This window comes from Cupressus sempervirens, chromosome 5, assembly GCF_028749045.1.
Source record: "Cupressus sempervirens isolate cs-2001-9-10 chromosome 5, ASM2874904v1, whole genome shotgun sequence".
NCBI classification, from domain to species: domain Eukaryota; kingdom Viridiplantae; phylum Streptophyta; class Pinopsida; order Cupressales; family Cupressaceae; genus Cupressus; species Cupressus sempervirens.
The window spans coordinates 140,869,860-140,888,345 of NC_143122.1; the positions used below are offsets into that span (position 1 = coordinate 140,869,860).

Below are 18,486 nucleotides of genomic sequence, written 5' to 3' on the forward strand. Positions count from 1 at the left end.
TCTATAATGCAAAACCTTTAGGTGGTTTCTGAACAGTAAAGATTCTCACATTATAACTGGAATCAAGATATTTAGCCTTGAGAATTCTAACCCATAACATATTGGGGTTAATGTAGGTTCCCCAGTCTAGTTTTGCACCCCACAGACTAGTTTTGCACCCCAAGCTTTGTTCACGAGTTACCATTCTCTTAGACCAACACCGCCATATCTTTTTGGTTTGCATATATTTTGCCATGTAATCAAAGATATTTTATCCTAATCCTGATTTCCATTCCATTAAAAATTTCTTATTCTCCGCTCTAAATATCGTAACACTTTAATCGGTATTTTGAGACAATTCATAGAGTAGATTGGAATTGCCGAGATCACAGATTGGAGCATGACAATCCTTTCAGCATAAGTAAGTCATCTACTTTTCCATCCTTCCAATCTTTTTACACGACCGTCCACCAAATCTTTCCAAAGATGGGTCCTGCATGCACCTTCAAACAAGGGGATTCCCAAATACTTCCTAGGTAATTTACCAATTTTCATATCTAGAGTTCAACAGATATTTCTTTGAATAGCTTGATCAGTGCAAAAAAAGAAAACTTCTAATTTTTGCCAATTTATGTGCTGTCCTGAGGCTTCACTATATCTATTTAAATTTGACTTGATGCATCTAGCCTCTCTAATAGTTGCTTCACCCATCGGATAGGTATCATCAACAAACTGTAAATGAGATAAGGGCTGTGTTCCCTCCGGAATCTTCACACCTTTCCAAACTCCTTTGATTCTTGCATTAGAGATTGTTTTACACAAGACGTCTGCAAGAATCATGAACAAAAATGGGGAGAGAGGGTCACCTTGCCTTATCCCATTCGTAGTGTCAAAAAAACCTTGAGGAGTTCCATTAACCAAGATAGACAGTCTTGGGGTGTTTATTCAAGCCCCAACCCATTTTATCCACTCAACAACAAATCCAAACTTCTCCAAAATCTTGAGCAAAAATCCCCTATTAGCATTATCATAAGCTTTCCCGATATCAAGTTTAATCATCATTTTGTTAGCCCTTGCATTTCTGTTAACATTATCATAAGCTTCATGAACAACTATGATCGCTTCATAAATTGACCTGTCTGGAACAAACCCACTTTGTTCTGCAGAGATAACGGAGCTTAACACCACTTTTATCCTATTTGCAATTACTTTAGTGATCACCTTACAAACATTGTTGCCTAGGGCTATAGGCTTGAAATCATCAAAGAAATTCCTAACTGATAGCAATATCACAATTCCTAACTGATCGCTTGGGAATTAGAGTAAGAAAGTTATTATTAAAATCTTTAAAAATAAAGCCACCTTCCTAGTATTCCTCAACCACCTCCCATACTTCCTCCCCTACAATATCCCATGCTCTTTGAAAAAACACCGCTGAAAAGCCATCCATTTCAGGAGCTTTATCACCTCCTAATCCAAAAAGTGACTGCCTAATCTCCTCCTGAGACACTGGTTTCAAAAGATCAGTGTCTTGTTCCTGCGATACACATCTTGGAATGGGTTCCAAGATACCATCATCCACTTTCCCAACAACACCCTTTGGAGCAAAGATGTCAGTGAAAAAGTCAACACCCTCTGATAAAGTGTTAACTAAATTAACTTTTATGGTAAAAACCTTGTTTTCAGCCCTTCTAACTTCAATAGAGTTGTGGAAAATATTTGTATTACAGTTCTCATCTTTCAATCACATCTCTCTAAATTTTGCCTCCAAAAGGATTCCTCTCTAGCTTTTTTCTCGGCATACCTTTTTTGTAGCTCCTTCTTAGCAAACTCAGCTTCTCCCATACCTTTACTATTACTAATGATCTCCAAATGCAAGGATTCTAATTCAGCATCCAAAAGAAAAAATTCCATGAAAACATTATTAGAAACCTACCTGTTCCAAATCTTGAGTTGCTTCTTCAAAAATTGCTCTTTCTTAAAGAAGAGAAAGGTCTTATTACCTGATTTTTGTGGAGCAGATGTCCACCATGAAGCAACTAAATCCCAAAAAATTGTCCACTCTAAATCACAAAGTTTCAAATCTGAAAGAAGCTCTATCCAGAGTGGAATCATCTTGTAAGTTGAAACAAATAGCGTACTAGTTTGAAACCTGTAAGAGGTAAGATCTCAGCATGAAACATCCAAGCTTTACAAGTCCAATCACCAGCCAGTAGAAATCTGTCCAATTTCTCTGCAATATTTAAAAAACCGGTTCTTTTGTTTGTCCAAGTTTAATATCCATTTCTTAACTCAATGTCTAGTAGTCCATTAGTGGTTACAAAGTTAGCAAAGTATCTCCGACTCTAACTGGCCCAATCATGACCTCCTTATTTCTCCTTTGGACTAAAAATTACATTAAATCTCCCCCTAGAAGAGCCAAATCTTCCTACAGACCACCCAAGAGAACTGTAAGATCATCTCACACTCACTTTTTAGAAGCTGTATTATTGGGACCATATATGTAGAAGACATAAAATTTATCTAAAAGTTGTTTAGAGCTCAACACCACAAGTAGCCGATTGTTTCTCTGATTAACCATCCTCACCTCCACTGAAGCAAAATTCCATAAAATCCCAAGGCCTCCGGAAGCTCCATCCACACCTACAAACACACCTTCCCATTTAACAAAGCTTCTCTTAAACTAAATAACATCCTCCTCTTTTGTTTTTGTTTCTTGCAAAAGAAAACAATCTGATTTTACCTGATCAAAGCATCTTTTGATCATGTGAATCTTGTCGGGGGCATTGCAGCCCCTGACATTCCACAAAAGGACCTTCATTATTGTTGAGAAAAGGCATAGATCTCAACTATTTTGTTGTTCAGCTGCATTTCTTGACAATGCCAGCTTCATTCTTGTAGTTTTTGCTCTCCGCTTCTTTTTTCTATAATGTTGGGCTTGGAAACCAAAGATTGGGTTTGTCCAATCTCCCTAGTTTGCAAGATGTCCAGCTGATAAAAAAAACCCATATCATCCTGCTCGCGTTCCCCAAATTGTGAATCAGTCTCGTAATCTGTCCCAATAAAATTGTCTCCATTATCTCTTACCACTTCTAAAGAGTCCTCCAAATGTCTTATTGGTGAGATTTCATTTTCCCTGAAAACCTGTACATTTCCCACAACCAGTTTTTCCCAGTTACTGGATTTTAATCTTTTAGGACTATTGGTGACTACCACAGTTTCACTGGCAAGCTTAAACCTTCTATCTCCTCCATGACAATGCATCTCATCTGTTTGAAAAGTATCTGGCACAACCACTTCCTGTTCCAATACATTGGCTTTTTCACCAAAATGATTTTGAGGTGCCCTTTCCACATCTGAAGCTTGTTCAAGAACTTTATCACCTGCTTGTGAAACTTGAGCATCACCTTGGAGGTCCGCCTGCAATCGACCATCATAAAAAGAAGAAGGGGTAGCCTTCACCACTTGAACAGACATCTGAGATTTTCACTTAATAGCTCCCCTGCCCCTTCATTTGCTAAGGAGTAATCAATGTAGGTCTAACATTCCTTGACCCATTGCAAGAATTCTTGGTCATTATTTCCAGAAAACCTTTAAACCATCTTTTTCTCTGATTCTAAAGCTTCCTCTGACTCCATTCTTGGAGGGCCTTCCATTTGTTGGGCTATCAAATTAATCAACAGATCAACCTCCAAACCTTTGCCTTTACCATTCTGTAAAGAGTCCTCCAGTTAACTAACCTCTTTCTCATCCTTTTCCATAATCAGAGGTTTCCTCCATTCTCCTTTATACGATCCTAACACAATATAGTCTAAGGGCTTGAAGCAATCTTGCACTTTGACCAGGATCCGAGGATTAATAGAAAGGTCAGATGGATCCACATATTCATGAATCATGACAAACGAGCCCAGACTATCTCCAATCCTTATAAAGGTTTCTTCATCCGTATATTCAAAGGGTAAATGCTTAAGTTGAAGCCATGTAAGTAATTCTTTGACTTCCTCCTTGCATCCAATCCCTGACATAGATCCCTTTCCCATTTATCAAATAAGGCCCCCCATCAAGAATCCATTCCTTATCCTGTTTGGATGTGCAGATTACAAGATAAAAGCCATTTGCCATGGTTTTGAAAACACATCTCAACCCCCAATGCTCATTACACCATTTCTTAATCAAACTAATGGACAACCATGGGACCGTCCATTTTATAAAAAATGCTCTATCCGTTAAGAGAAACAAAATCCAGCCAATGATTGTTATTGATTAACAGAGATGATGCCCTAACATGCAAAATGTTGCTACTCAACTTTGGAAGGGATGAATCATCACCCGATTGTGATTTTGGTCTCCAAAACTTCTGTGCAATCTGCTGGAAGTTGAAATCCTTCTGCATTGGGAACATTCCATCCTGTGCATCAACAAGCCTACTTGTATTCTCCCAGCCCCTTCCGTCTCACTGCCTGGAGTCTGCATTAACCTCTGTCTGCTTTGACAATGGGCCACTCATTTGCCTAGGGTTTGTTTGGAAGCTTGGTTGATTGTGTCTATCAAACGACCATCTTTGTGTCCTGGCCTTATTCCACCCAGGATTCATATGAGTCTGCCCCAAATCTATTCCAGCTGCCAAGTCCCTTGTTATTCCAACCAAAACTCCAATTTCCTGACAATTGATGCCATTCTGATGCATTCAGTCTCTGCAAACCTCTTGAAGTCCATCCATAGTTCTTTTCGTACATTACGGCAGTGGTCAGTGATTTAATTTATCCAGGCTGCAATTTTTATTTGCTAAATGCTAGGATTTTTGGGTGGAGGCATGACCAAATGGCATCACTAGAAACTCATAACTATCCTTATGAGTTTCAAAATGCTGTCTTCGGCTTGTCTTCTTCCTTATTCAAATTTGGTGATAGCCTCATCCAAGATCAATTTATATAAAAACCACGGCCCAATTCTGTTCATGTAACATATCATCAATAACTAGATTAGGAAACATATCTTTGATGTTTATTTCTACTTGTTTATTTTTTTGGAATGACTTTTACTCCATGAGACACTTCGTGACTAAAGTACTCCATTTCTTTGTGACCATAAGGACACTTGGAAGCTTTAGCATAAAGCTGATGTTGGAGAATTTGTAATCCTTGTTGACATGATGCAAATGGTCTTCCATATCTTTCTAGAACTCAGTATATCAGGAAAGAATGCTAATGCAAACCTCCTCAAAAACAGGTTCAAGACGAAATTTATCAAACTCTAAAACGTAAAAGGAACATTAGTAAGACTCAACTGCATCACCAAATTCTTAAATGATCCTTTTGAGTCCTATAATTTTAATGTTGTCTTTGAAATATCTTCTTTAATTTGAATTTGGTAATACCCCAATTTAAGATCAAGTTACCCAAAAAACAAGCACCATTCAACTTATCTTTTAAATCATTAATAATTGGAATTTTGTTTGCATTGAGTTGCACTCCTTTGTGAGACACTATGACCCAAGTACCCCATCTCACTGAGATAAAAGAACACTCAGAAGCCTTAGTATATTGTTGATATTTGTTGGAGAATTGTAATCCTTGTTCTATATGTTGCAATTCATCTTCCAAAATATATGTAGATGCCAATCTAATTATAGTGACTTTGTTAGGAGTACTATTGGAGTCAAACAAGCTTGTCATCTCTCTTCAACCCTATTTAGCATCTACATGAATAAGTTGGAGTTATTGTTGATGATTAGAACTCAAATATATATGATAGGTAGAGTGGACAAGGTTGAGACCCTAGAGGAGTTAGAGTTTGAATGGGACTCAACAATATCCTATTGGAGGGAGTAGAGTTCAAGTATGACTACATTATCCACCTAACTAATTAAAATAGTTACCTAAGAAGAGTCCAAAATGGGACTTAACAATATCCTCTTGGAGGAAGTGGAGCTCAATTATGACTCCACTTTATCTAGGATTAGAGTTCAAGTATGACTCTACTTTATCCATCTAACTGCTAAAAAAGAAGCTAAGGTTTAGAGAGGAGAGATTGATTAACTTTCTCAATAAGGACATTGAGAAAGAGAAATTCAAAGAAAAGAATATCTATTTTTAGCAGGGTAGAATAGAGAGATTATGACAATTAACAACAAAGGACAATTTAGTAGGTAGCAGGTATTTTCTAGGTCTACTGTTTTGTCTGTAACTTGTCTCAAAGCCATTTTCCTAAGCACTAGGAGCTCTTGTAAGTACTGAAGTAATTTTGAATGATGAACAGATTGTAGAGCATATGAATTGTGCATGCATGTGTTTTGCTTTTCTAGTTTTCTACTTTATTTTGTTAAATAAATCTAATAGTGTAAATCTAGCTTTGATCTATTTACCTAGATACTAGATTTAGGAAATTGCTATGGCACTAGAGCTATAAGCTCTAGGAGAAAAGCACAAGGCAGATATGGCAGCCAACTGGTCTTATGTTCGAGGATAGGCTAGATGGGGTTTCAAATTTCTTGCCTTGAAAGGAAAGATTCACACTACCTCTAAAAGAGCAAGGCTTTTGGGAGAATGTGGGAAAGGTTCTTCCAGTAAAAACAAATATCGCACTCTAGGCAACAGAGGATAAGGACATAGAGAGCAGAGGGTGATTCTAGACGTTACAAAGGATTACTTAATCACTCATGTAGCAAAAAAGACAAATTCTAAGGACATGTTTGATGCCTTGGTATCTTTCGGAGTGACAATATAAACTGGAAGATGATTATGAAGAACAACTCTGAGAGTGTTGGATGACCAAATCCAATAATATTACAAGTTACCCTATGAGGATCACACAAATCTGTGTTCAGCTTGTGGCATTTGGAGAAAAGATCTTGGATGTAGAGCTACTGAATGTAGCTCTAAATGGTTTCACCAAGCCATGAGAACCATTTGTAAAGGGAATCTATGCCTAAGAGAACATTTTAGATTGATAAAGACTATAGGATGATTGCATTTGGGAGACTCAAGAGAAGTTAAGATCCAACAAGTAGGGAAGTGGTGATGAAAATTTTGCCCTCATCACCAAGACTAAGAAAAGAAAAGGACATCTTTTGCCAAGAAAGGTAACAATGATGGATGACATCAGTCTGAAAAGAAGAAAGACTTGAGCAAGATCATGTGCTTTGTTTTCCATAAGAAACATCTCTATGCTTCTAAGTGTTCAGAGAAGTAGAAAGGCATAGGGAAGACACAACCAATAGTAGCAGTAGCAGAGACTTAGTTAAGTGAATTAGCAACAAAGTTTGAGAATGATTTTTCCCTTGTTTCCCGCCTTTATACGAACACTATAGTCAAAAGTGCTTGGTACTTGGACAATAGTGCTTTCATTACATGATTGAAGCATAGGATTTGTTAGTAAACTTCTTGAGTATGGCTTAGGGGTCAATGTGGAGGTTGGCAACGAATCCCTTAATGGAGTGAAGGGACAAGGAGTCTTGCAGTTCTAGCTTGAATTAGGAGAATCAATTAATGCTCAAAAAGTGTTGTATGTACCCGGATTGAAGAACATGTTGTCCATCTCAGTTATGGAGAACAAACATTACGCAATTACTTCCAAAAAGGGCATGTGCTTATATGCCTAGAGGGAGCCAACCCTGACACAACTATGAGGATTGGAACTAGGGAAGGGAACTTATATAGATTACAGGGTAAGCCCATCTAGGCACTGGTACATAACAGTGAGATCTTGTGCTATTGTGGCACAAGAGGATGGGGAACTTGCATCACAAATCACTACCTATAGTGAGAGAGAGGGTCACCAAACTTCTAGAGTTCAGTTTGGAGCAGCAAGGGCTTGGCAAAGTCAAAGCTTCATTTCCCAATAGTGAGAATGGATCCAAAGAGATTTTGGATCTTATACATCCAGATGTTTGTAGGCCTATGCCAGTGGCATTAATGAATGGTGCATCCTATTATGTCGCCTTCATTGACAATTTCTCTAAGAAGACTTGGATCTACTTTTTGAAGACCAAAGATGATGCCTTCAATCGATTCAAGGAGTTCAAAGCTCAAGTGGAGAATTAGGCAAGGAAGGAGATCAAGGTGTTGAGATCAAACAATGGGAGTGAGTATACCTGAAATGAGTTTAGAGATTTTTGTAAGGATGCAGGAATCAATTGCCTTCTCCCTCTTCTACCACCATGGGGTTGCAGAGAAGAAGAACAAATCTATCATTAGTTCTGTGGAGGCCGTGATCCATGGTTTGAGTTTTTCAATGTTTCTATTGGCATAATCATGCAACACAATCGTATATTTACAAAATTGAGGTCCTCACATTATTCTAGAGGACAGTACCTCAAAGGAGTTGTTCATAGGGATTAGACCTAAGATAGGACATCTTAGGATTTTTGGTTGTCTAGTCTATATTCATGTGCTTGTGGAGAAGAGGATAAAGTTGGAGCCTCAAGTGAGAAGGATATTTTGGTGGGGTACAATGAATAGTCAAAAACTTACAGGGTCTTTATACCAATATAGTGGAAGAGAGTTATGAGTAGAGATTTGGAGTTTTCTTCAAACTTGTTCTCCAAGAAATCTCACAAACCAGCTACAGTTGGAGATAATATTTTGCATAAGGATTCAAAGGGTGAGAAGAGTTCATAGAATTCTAGTGCGGAGGGCCAAGTTTTAAGAGAGGAGGGATAGTTAGTTAGCCCCTTCTGAATTAGTTAGGAAGCCCAGATGGTTTGAGAAGATACTAGGAGATGCCTCAGAACATGCTGAGGCTCCCAGTAACGCATCTAGGGGGTGCATGCCTCTACAAAAGTTTTCAAGATATGTGGCCTTGATGACCAACATCATAGACTCGGAGCCTTCTAACTTTGAGGAAGCAGCCAACCAACAGGTGTGTAGAGATGCCATGCTGGAGGAGCATAACAACATCATGAAGAATGAAGTTTGGGAGTGTGTACCAAGACCAGTGGGGTTCAAAATTAAATATTCAGCTAGTGGCAGTGTAGAGATGAGAATTCTCTCAAAAAAGGGAGCAGACTATGAGGAGACCTTTGCTCTTATTTCTAGTTTTTTGGGTGTTTTTTCAATGTCCAAAGTTGGGAATGATTATCTATTTACAAGGTTACTTGGAGATGGGGATACTTGGAGATCTCTAGTACTGGTATGACTATTTTTCAAAAATAGGAGATGGGTGGCACCTTTTTCTTGATATAATTTAATAATTTCTAAGAAATATCATGGATTCATAACATAGCACTTTGAAAATAAGAAGAATAGAAAGTTTTAAATATGAACAATGAACATTAAAACCAAAGGCAAATACTAAAGAGTCAAAGACTGATACTAAACAGTAATGTCATTTACTAGTTCAGTCATTTAATATTGTGCCCTATGGAGTCAAATACTTCAGAACACACATTGCATATCTGATTTCTGAGTATCACATATGATCATATCAGATTAATAATCGCTGAAATTATCATTACATATTGAAATTTGTAATTCAAAAATGTACTGTTTGATGCTAAATCACTGATATGCAGACCAAAAAACTCAAAACTGTAAACAAAAATCAGAAATCTATCTAATATTATCTACTACACCATGCTGTGATCATCCATGTCAAGGTCCTCAGCTATGATGCTGTCCAGAGAATCATCACTCTCCAACTCAAGTTCTTTTGATGATGGTACAACTTGGGCTATTCATTAAGGCCAGTTGGTTCAACCACTTCTACCACCATGATTGCAACATCTCCATCATGTGCAATTTGGTTCTATTTTTCTGAAGAACCCTCCTTATGTGCAGGATCAACATGAGAGAGAAGGCAAAGTGTGCTATGAATGTACACCAGGTTCTCTGCTTTCTTTGACCCTAATTGGTTCCTCTTAAATGAATGAGTAAACCATAGGTACTCCAATTCCTCTCACTAGCTCAAGAACTAGCAATTTGTGAGAGCAATCTTGTTGCAAATGATTGCTACTTGAGACTATCACCTCCATGGTTTCACCACCATTCTATAGGGTTTTTCTTTGCTTGTGTATCATATAACACTTCCACTGAAGCAAAATCACCTTGTCCACGTGAAAACTTATTCCATTGACTCTTTATTAAATCGAAATATCATTGCAGCCGAAAACCCCTTCATTACCTCTCTATCCTCATATGGAGCTCTCTTCTTGGCCTTTTTGTATTATGCCATTTAGGATTTAAGGCATATGCAACACAATGAAGGGGTGTGTTTAATTTATTCCATCTTCCATGCAGTTTTTCTTCTATCAAAGGATATAAAGAAGGATCTCTAGCATCTGTTATTGTCATGATTCTTTCACATATGGAATCCATTTCCTCATAAATCTCCCCAAAACATGGCTCATCTGAATGATCATCTCACAAATGAGCCTAACAAATGCCACAATTAATCTAACATCACCCAAAAGTGATCATCAAGAACCAAACTTCTCATCTCAACTGTAGTATCCGATGTAGATTGTCTCCAAGCTGCCCATGCCTCACTAACCACGGTGGAACACAAAGCTCCTTCGACTTCACAAAGGCAGTCAAGAAGAATAAAATAAGACGCAAACCTTCTATCGACATTTCTCAAAAGTTCCACTTTTGCAAATTTTTTATAATTTGCTTGTGTGGTGATGTTTACAGATGAACATCTGATTTTTTTTGCCCTTTTCTATGATATCTGAAAATCCACTGGAATTTGCCCATATCTTTTAGTGCATCATTCAGTGAATGCACACAATAAAAATTATGCTTATACTTCTTTTGTACTATCTAACCTGTTGCTTTTCAAGCAGGGGCAACACCAGAGAATAATTTGCACCACATGTGATGCTCTGATCTCCTCAATGCTGTCACATAACTAGTTGTGAAGAAAATCAGCATTCTTTTCTTGCCCTGTGCAGTCAATTGCCTTTAGAAAATAAGATCCTTTGCTATATGTTACCATGACATTGAGTAGGGATTCCTTGTATCTTTCTACCCATCCATTATAATACTGCAACCTTTTGTAGCCCACACTCTTTTTAATGGTGTTGTTTGTTGCTCTATTCAAAGTTCCTCATTATCAATTAAAGTGGTGCCAAGCTTTTCAAATCCAAATGGCTTATACCCTGCTGGTCCATTATTGATAGCTTGGACCATCTCTGTAAAGAAAATTGAAGGAGCAACATTAAATGGTATTCCATTTGCATAAAAATACCATGCAATTGCTGCATAAATTACTTCTTGATCTTGCATGTTAAAGTCTTTGACTAGGGTTTGAGTTGCTAATGTGCGGTCCTGCTAATGTGTGGTCTCTTGTGTGATTGTGAATGTTGTGCTGCCACATACCTATTAGAAGATGCATTTGTCTATATTGTCTGTCAATCCAGAGAATGAGTTCCAGTTGTGCCTCCATTAGGTGCCCCTGCTGTTGAAGCATGAGAGGAGCTAACATTTTGATATATTTTCCCATCAGCCGTTTCTTGATCCCTCACAAATTCAAGTTGTACTGGCTCATTTTCACAAGGGTCAACATCTTTTCCAAGTATATGAAGGAAATGAGCCTTCACCCTTGCGGAAGTACCTTGCCTTTTCTTTTGGACAATGTTTACATTTGACTGTGGCTATTCCACCTGTACTTTGTCCCGGGAATACAATCACAATACTTTCACCACAGGTTTCTTACTATCTTCCCTAACTTGACATTCTGCACAAAAGAAAAAAGGAAAAAAAAATTAGATTAGCAAATCAAATCTGTTCATGAAGTCAGTCTGTTACAGTGAGCAACTTAGCATTGGGCAAAATGAAATTAAAAAATTTGGACCAATAAGATTCATGAATGAACAGATAATATGAAACATTGAAATATGATAATATCTCCACACTAATTGAAGTGGAAGCATTTTGATAAGAAATGCTTTGAGTTTAACAAGTATGGAGAAATAATTAAATTTAAAACTTGTTAACTATGAATATCATAAGTTTCAACTTTTAACAGTTCAATGTTAAGTTTACTGTTTTACTTTTAAATCGTTAAGTTTTAACAGTTCTGGGTGATGCACACTTCAGTGCTTCCACATCTTGCAGACATGTCTGCCTGCGCAGGTTCACTGGCAAACATGTATGCTTCCACATTTTGCTTACATGTTTTCCAGCAGACCTGTGGTGGCAGACATGTCTGCAAGGTGTGGAAGCCATAGCAACCAAAGTCTGGAAAAAATGATAAATGCCAAGCAACAACCCCCAGAAAAAGCCAACAACAGTACTAAAAGCCAAAGAAAAACGAAAAACGCATAGGCAAAAGTAAAATTCACATGAAAAAATAAAGTTAAAAACATCAAACCAACCTGGTGAACAATGGCAGCTGCAGGTCACAAAATAATGTCTGTGTCCAGTTAGGGCTTTCACAAACTAATGTCTGTGTCATTCAAAATAAAATAAAATGACTAAAATTGCATTTCATTCAAATCGCATTACATTCAAACTAAAATAAAATGACTTTAAAATTAAAATGAGGGTTGAAATAACTTAAAATTACGGTCAAAATAAAATGTTGTGTTTTACATTTGTCTTTTTATCTGGAGACGAGTAGGAGACTTTGTTTTTTGGAATCAGAGACTTCGATTCTTGAGGAGACTTTGCCAGGAAGTCGCCAACCATTTTCTAAGATTTTGGAGACCTGAAAAGTCTTGTAGATGCATATCGGAAAGGGGAAAATGTGTCTCTGATTAAAACTGTCTATTTATAATGGCAGACCATTTTAGTAAGATTTGTGTTTTGATAGTTTGTAGGAAGAACTTGAAAGAAAGTGATACAACCAAGTTGTTCTTTAGTCATGCGTAGAATCATTTTGGACTTCCAAAGAGTGTCATATCAGATAGGGGTACTGGCTTTGGAAATGTTTGAGTGACACTATGAGAGTGGATGGATACCTGCTTGAAGAATTCTACTGCTTTCCAAATAGATGGACAGACAGAACTAGTGAACAAACGTTTGATGCAGCTGTGTAATGGTATAATCATAGGTTTCGTAAGAGTTGGATGTAATCTTGGCTTCTATCGAATCAACTTTTAACAGTGCAGTCCATTCGTCCATAAAATATAGCCTTTTGAGGTGTGTTTGGGTATTTACCCTTGTTGCTTTTGATGTTTTGTTGAGAACTAGGGACTGAAAGGAAGGTTTGGGAAATATTGATTTGGAGGTTTATTATGCTGAACAACAGAAAAAATCTACACTCAAATTCAAGAAAATCTCAAGGAATTCAAATTGAAGTAAAAATGTTGTCATGGCAACATAGTTTTGAACACAAGTTTCAAGCTGGCAACAAGGTGTAGATGTATTGGGCAAGGAGAGGCTCCAAGGTCCAGTTAGGAAATAGTAACCTATCAGGTATGGTCCTTAGATTGTTGACCAAGTGGGAGAGAATTCTTTTTGGCTGGACAAGCTTCTCTTTGTTTTAACCTTCGATGATCGATGAAGAAGAAGACTTGGAGCTTCCTTTTATGGATGATTGGGTTCCAAATGGGCAAGAGGAGTCAGAGGGTGACTTAATTTTGAAAAGAAGGCGAGGAGAACAAGGAGAGGAGCCTGTGAGAGACTTGGTTGGTGGGACTGAAAGGGCAAGAAAATGTGTCCCATGGATGATGCATGGAAGTTCTCATTTTTGTTGAGTGCATGAGCTTTTGGTGACTAGAAATCTTCTTAGTGGAGAGTTATGGTCTAAAATGGGGTCAAAGTTGTTGGATTATGTAGTTAGAAAGTTTCCACTTCAGTCTAGAAGATGCCTAGAGGCCTGCGAGCTTGATGGGTTTTGTTGTCAGAAGGCCTTAGCTTTTTGTTTGAGCCATATTCTGGGATGATCTGAAACATTTTAGGGATGCCTTGAAACACGGGGGCAAGTTTCTAAACTTAGCATGAAACCAATTATGACAAAATCATTGATCTCTAGTAGTGGTGAAATTGTTTCAATTATTGATGATTGGAAAATTTACCTTGACTGTGGTGCTTTCAAAATCACCTCTCGACTGAAGCAACAAATTCATCACTTTGCAGATAAAGCAACCAATACAAAGTGTTTCAGATATTTCAATTCAGTATTTGACGACTGCTTTTCCATTGGTTGCCTTGGCAATACATTGGAAAGGTACATCCATTGTAAACAATGTTTGAGGGTTGACTCTTATTGGAAACCTTAATTCTATGTTATTTCTTCTGTCATAAGTGCATGAAGAGAAGTGTTCAAAGTGCAGATGCATTTTGTGGGTGTTTGAGACTTTGAGTAGTAGTTGTTAACCTTTATTAGGGCCCCATACCCCTCTCGAGGCTTTGTACACATTTGTTTAAGACTATGCATGGTGCAATGGAATAAAATGCTCACTTTTGCAGGAATTTTCTCTTTTTAGGGTATCTCTAGAGTAATTGTGTTGCCTTAGCTTGTGTGTATGTCTCCCTTGCATGATTTGCTTCTGTTTTATTCGTCTTCTTGTGTTTGAAATTGACAAAGTAGTATACATTAAAAAGTGGAAAATAGTGTTTGTAAAGTTTTCTGCAGGGTTGATAAGATAGAATCTGTAGCTGGTAATTGCTAGGAGATCATCTTCAGCATTCTACGAATCAATAAATTTAAATGTAATACAAAAAAAGAAGTTAAAACAGTACTTTAGAAAAGCAGACGATTTCCAAGAAATTCAAAGAATCTATATAGCCTGTTTTGTCAACTATAGTGCTCGATATATAGGCATTTCTGTTTTAAATGTTGGGTCAGGTTATGTGCTGCCTGTATTGTGGCATGCAATTTAGATCCGCCCATTTTCTAAAAATTTAAAAATTGAAGTACAGCCAAAATGGAATATACCCTATGTATGTTACTCCATATCCTTAGCACGTGACTTCTAAAATATGGCGATTGGCCTCATTGAGGTGAGGTATATTTGGATCCTGGTCACACTTTTACCAGTGTTTCCCTTTTTCTTCATAGCTCAACTCCTTGGATGTTACAATTCCTGTTTGTTTGTTGATTTTTTTTAGTGTTGAATTGTATCTCTGTAACAGGTCTCATCATATTTTACAGTCCCTTTTAGATTTTTAGTCCATTGATTCAACCAGATTGGTGTCTTTCCTGCATTACTGCACTCAATTCTAATTGAGTATTGTTAATATGTCAACATATTTTCTCACAACATCTGTTTAAAATATTTGCCACACATAAATATTCAGACTGGTTGCTTTGGTTTGATAAATACTTACAAAAATATTCATCTGCAAGTAATTTTTGTAGCAAGTTTACTAATTTTATGAGGTCTTTTTAGACTAGGAAAAAACATGTTTCGTATGATTGCCTTTTGTTTGGCACACCCTCTGCACGTCTTGGTTCTGTTCTTTCAATTTTGAATTTATGTATGCAAGGTTTGGGGAAAGTTTAAGGGTTTAATATTTTTGACCAATTTGTTATTTTAAAAAATAAAAATATTGAAAAATTCCATAATATTTGCTGTTCGAAAATGAATATTCAATGGGACTTTTTATGCAGCATTTGTTAAAGTATTTATCCGTTAGAATTCACCAACATTTTGTTTTAAGCATAATATATCTCAAGTAAAATTGAAAATGCATGTGGTTTTTCACCAAATTAACAAACAAAAAAGAAAAGAAGTATCTCAATTTTTTACCTCCTATAATCATAGTTCCAAGTAATTTCTTTTACCAAGGTTTTTGCCTGAAGTACCTCTGCTATAATGCCATTATATACAATACTTTCATTAAGTTTACTGGCAGATTTTCATTAATTTAATTTGTTCTTTTTTCTCTTCAAAAATTTGGAAGTTTGACCCTTCATATGTCCGTTTCTGTTAACATTTGTGATGGTCATATTTGATCCAACGGCAGAAAGTTGATTGAGCCTCCATATCTCAATAGCATTGATTGGGGTCAATGGCATGTGTTTTGGGTAGATGAGAGAGTGGTAGCGAAAGATCATCCAGATAGCAACTACAAGTTAGCATATGATAATTTCCTTTGTAAGGTACACTATCTTCCAGATTCTTAATGGAGATTTATTAATGTTTGTTGAACAATCTAAAATACATGTTATGATGACATGTTTTTAAAAGTTCACAGCCTTGAGTGGCAATGTAAGATATATAAGCTGAATTGGAGGCCACTATGAAGTGTATTTGTCAACCTTTGTACCTAATTAACCATGTATTGAGAGGTAATGCAATCACTAATATTATTATAGGCCTTTGTTAATCACTAATGATTCTACACTCCATATTTCTTACTTCCTAATGTAGGCTTAATTCTCCTATAGCAGTTCTTCGAGGTATAATTTGATTATGCACAATATCATATGTAAATAATTTTACATGCTTTAATTAACTTAGAAACTTCTACTTTTGCCACTGATTTCAGGTGCCAGTTGTTCCGGGTCATGTTTATGCCATTAATGACGCCCTTTCTGCAGAGAGTGCAGCAGAAGATTATGAAACTGGTCTGAGGCAGCTTGTGAAGACAGGGATTGTAGATGTTTCAAAAGATAGTGGCTTCCCCAAATTTGACCTTATGCTTTTGGGAATAGGTCCCGATGGTCACATTGCATCCCTATTCCCTGGTCATCCTCTTCTTAATGAAAAGGAGAAATGGGTCACTTCCATAATTGACTCTCCAAAACCCCCTCCAGAGAGAATAACATTCACGTTGCCTGTTATTAACTCAGCAGCAAATGTTGCAGTGGTTGTGACTGGAGCTGGTAAAGCAGATCCACTTAAGAGAGTGTTTGATGATGAGCAGCATGGTGAATTGTTACCGGTTCAGATGCTCTCTCCCATGAATAAAAAACCAACATGGTTCACTGATAAAGAGGCAGCCGCAAAGATTGTCAGTTGAATATTTTCAAGTTCAACAATCTCTCCACTGAATTGAGTTGGTTCTTAATATTGTGGTCTCACTTTTCTGCCACTCAAGCTCTTACCTTGTTAAGATGGAAAAAGTGGGTGTTTATAAATAAGGAGAGACTATCAGGTAGGTGTTAAAGAAACAACTTAATTGAGTGGCATTTACGTTTGAACAAGAAGTTATGTTACTTGATAATTTACAATGCTTGGATTCCTATAAATGAGAGCATTTAGAGCATTTAATGTTCTAGATCATAGGGAAATACTGACCACTTGAACAAAATGCAAGCAGCTTGTTTATACTTTAGTTTGAAGGGGTAAATAATGATTTGCAATAGAGCCACTTATTCAAAGATAACAATCAGGATTTTGCCAAGCTTGGAAGTACTTGTCTCATCTGCTTTCTTTGTAAGCCACATATGTTCCATATTTATGATTCGTATATAGTCGTTAAGCAAAAGAAATCTGCATGTGAGTTTTGTTTAAATGAATTCTACCACGTTTTGTGCTTTATGGTTAATTTGTCCTTTACATGCCATGGAGACGTGTTTCAAGTTATATTTGCACACTTAAAATAGATTGTGCAATATTGTCATTTTCCAATATGTTGTTCTAGGGTTTAGGTATGTATATTTAATGCTGTCGTATGTGTACACAAGAATTGGTTGAATTGGATCAAAAACAAAAATCTACTTTTGGATGTCCAAACTTGTTCTATATCTAAGGCTGATTAAATTTTCTTTGAGCACAGAAAATTAACAGCTTCTTCATTATTTTGTTGACACAATAAGTCCTTGAATGCACCTCCTACAGAAGGGATGGGTTCTGCTAGATTAATTAAATTCAAATTTTCGCTGAACAAGAAAATTAGTAAAGTCTTGGTGATTTTGTTAATATCATAGATCTCAGATTAGTATAGGAAGCATTTTTTGACAACTTGATCATCTCAGGTTCCAGGTGATGGGTAGAGGATGTTTTGGTGGCAATCTTTATCTTTGTGCAGGAGGGTTTGATCTTACTGGGAAGAAAAGTTGGTAAAACATATCCACACATCTAGAATAGAGAAGGAGAACCTTTTTAAGTAATTTTGAGTTGTGAAACTAAAACTAGAAGATATGCTTATAGATAGATCTATTGTTTGCATTTGAAGTCTTTATACAATGAAACAAGCGAATTGGGACGTTTTAGATAGGAATGTTAAGGGTCTCATCAGACTTTGTTTGGTTGATTTAATGATATGAATATAGTCTAGTGCTTCTTTGAGAGAAGTTGAGAGATTTGCATCAAGTTAAACTTTTGGTTAACATACATCTTTTGAGAAGGAAATGATAATGCCGGTTTTGTGGTCGAACATTTAAAACATATTTAACATGGTCGTTACCAGACTACGGAAAAAAATATAAGGAGAACCAAAGAAGTAGTCGCCATACAAAGAGTTCATCTTATCTAACTATTATTCCTTGGGAACATGGAACTTGATTCATTTAACAAAGGAAATGTGACTCATTTAACTTTTGGAAAAAACCCCGCATGGTGGAATTGGAGGATTGAAATTTGCAAATTTCAGGAATGATTTCACATGGAAATAGAAATCATCATTATGCTAAGTGGACATCATTACATATTATTAAATTTTAAATTAATAAAAT

At 36.8% G+C, this 18,486-nt stretch overlaps 1 protein-coding gene across 1 annotated transcript in view; it reads left to right on the forward strand.

Annotated features, from left to right (window-relative positions):
• The window catches only part of LOC149554891 (putative 6-phosphogluconolactonase 4, chloroplastic), a 51,205-nt gene extending 34,007 nt beyond the window's left edge, over nucleotides 1–17,198 (forward strand). Inside the window, exons 2-3 of the mRNA XM_089828901.1 lie at nucleotides 15,831–15,966; nucleotides 16,356–17,198. Of these exons, the coding sequence (XP_089685027.1) occupies nucleotides 15,831–15,966; nucleotides 16,356–16,829 (610 nt within the window). The 3' untranslated portion in view covers nucleotides 16,830–17,198. The remainder of the gene's footprint in view (nucleotides 1–15,830; nucleotides 15,967–16,355) is intronic.
• The last annotated feature ends 1,288 nt before the right edge of the window (nucleotides 17,199–18,486 follow it).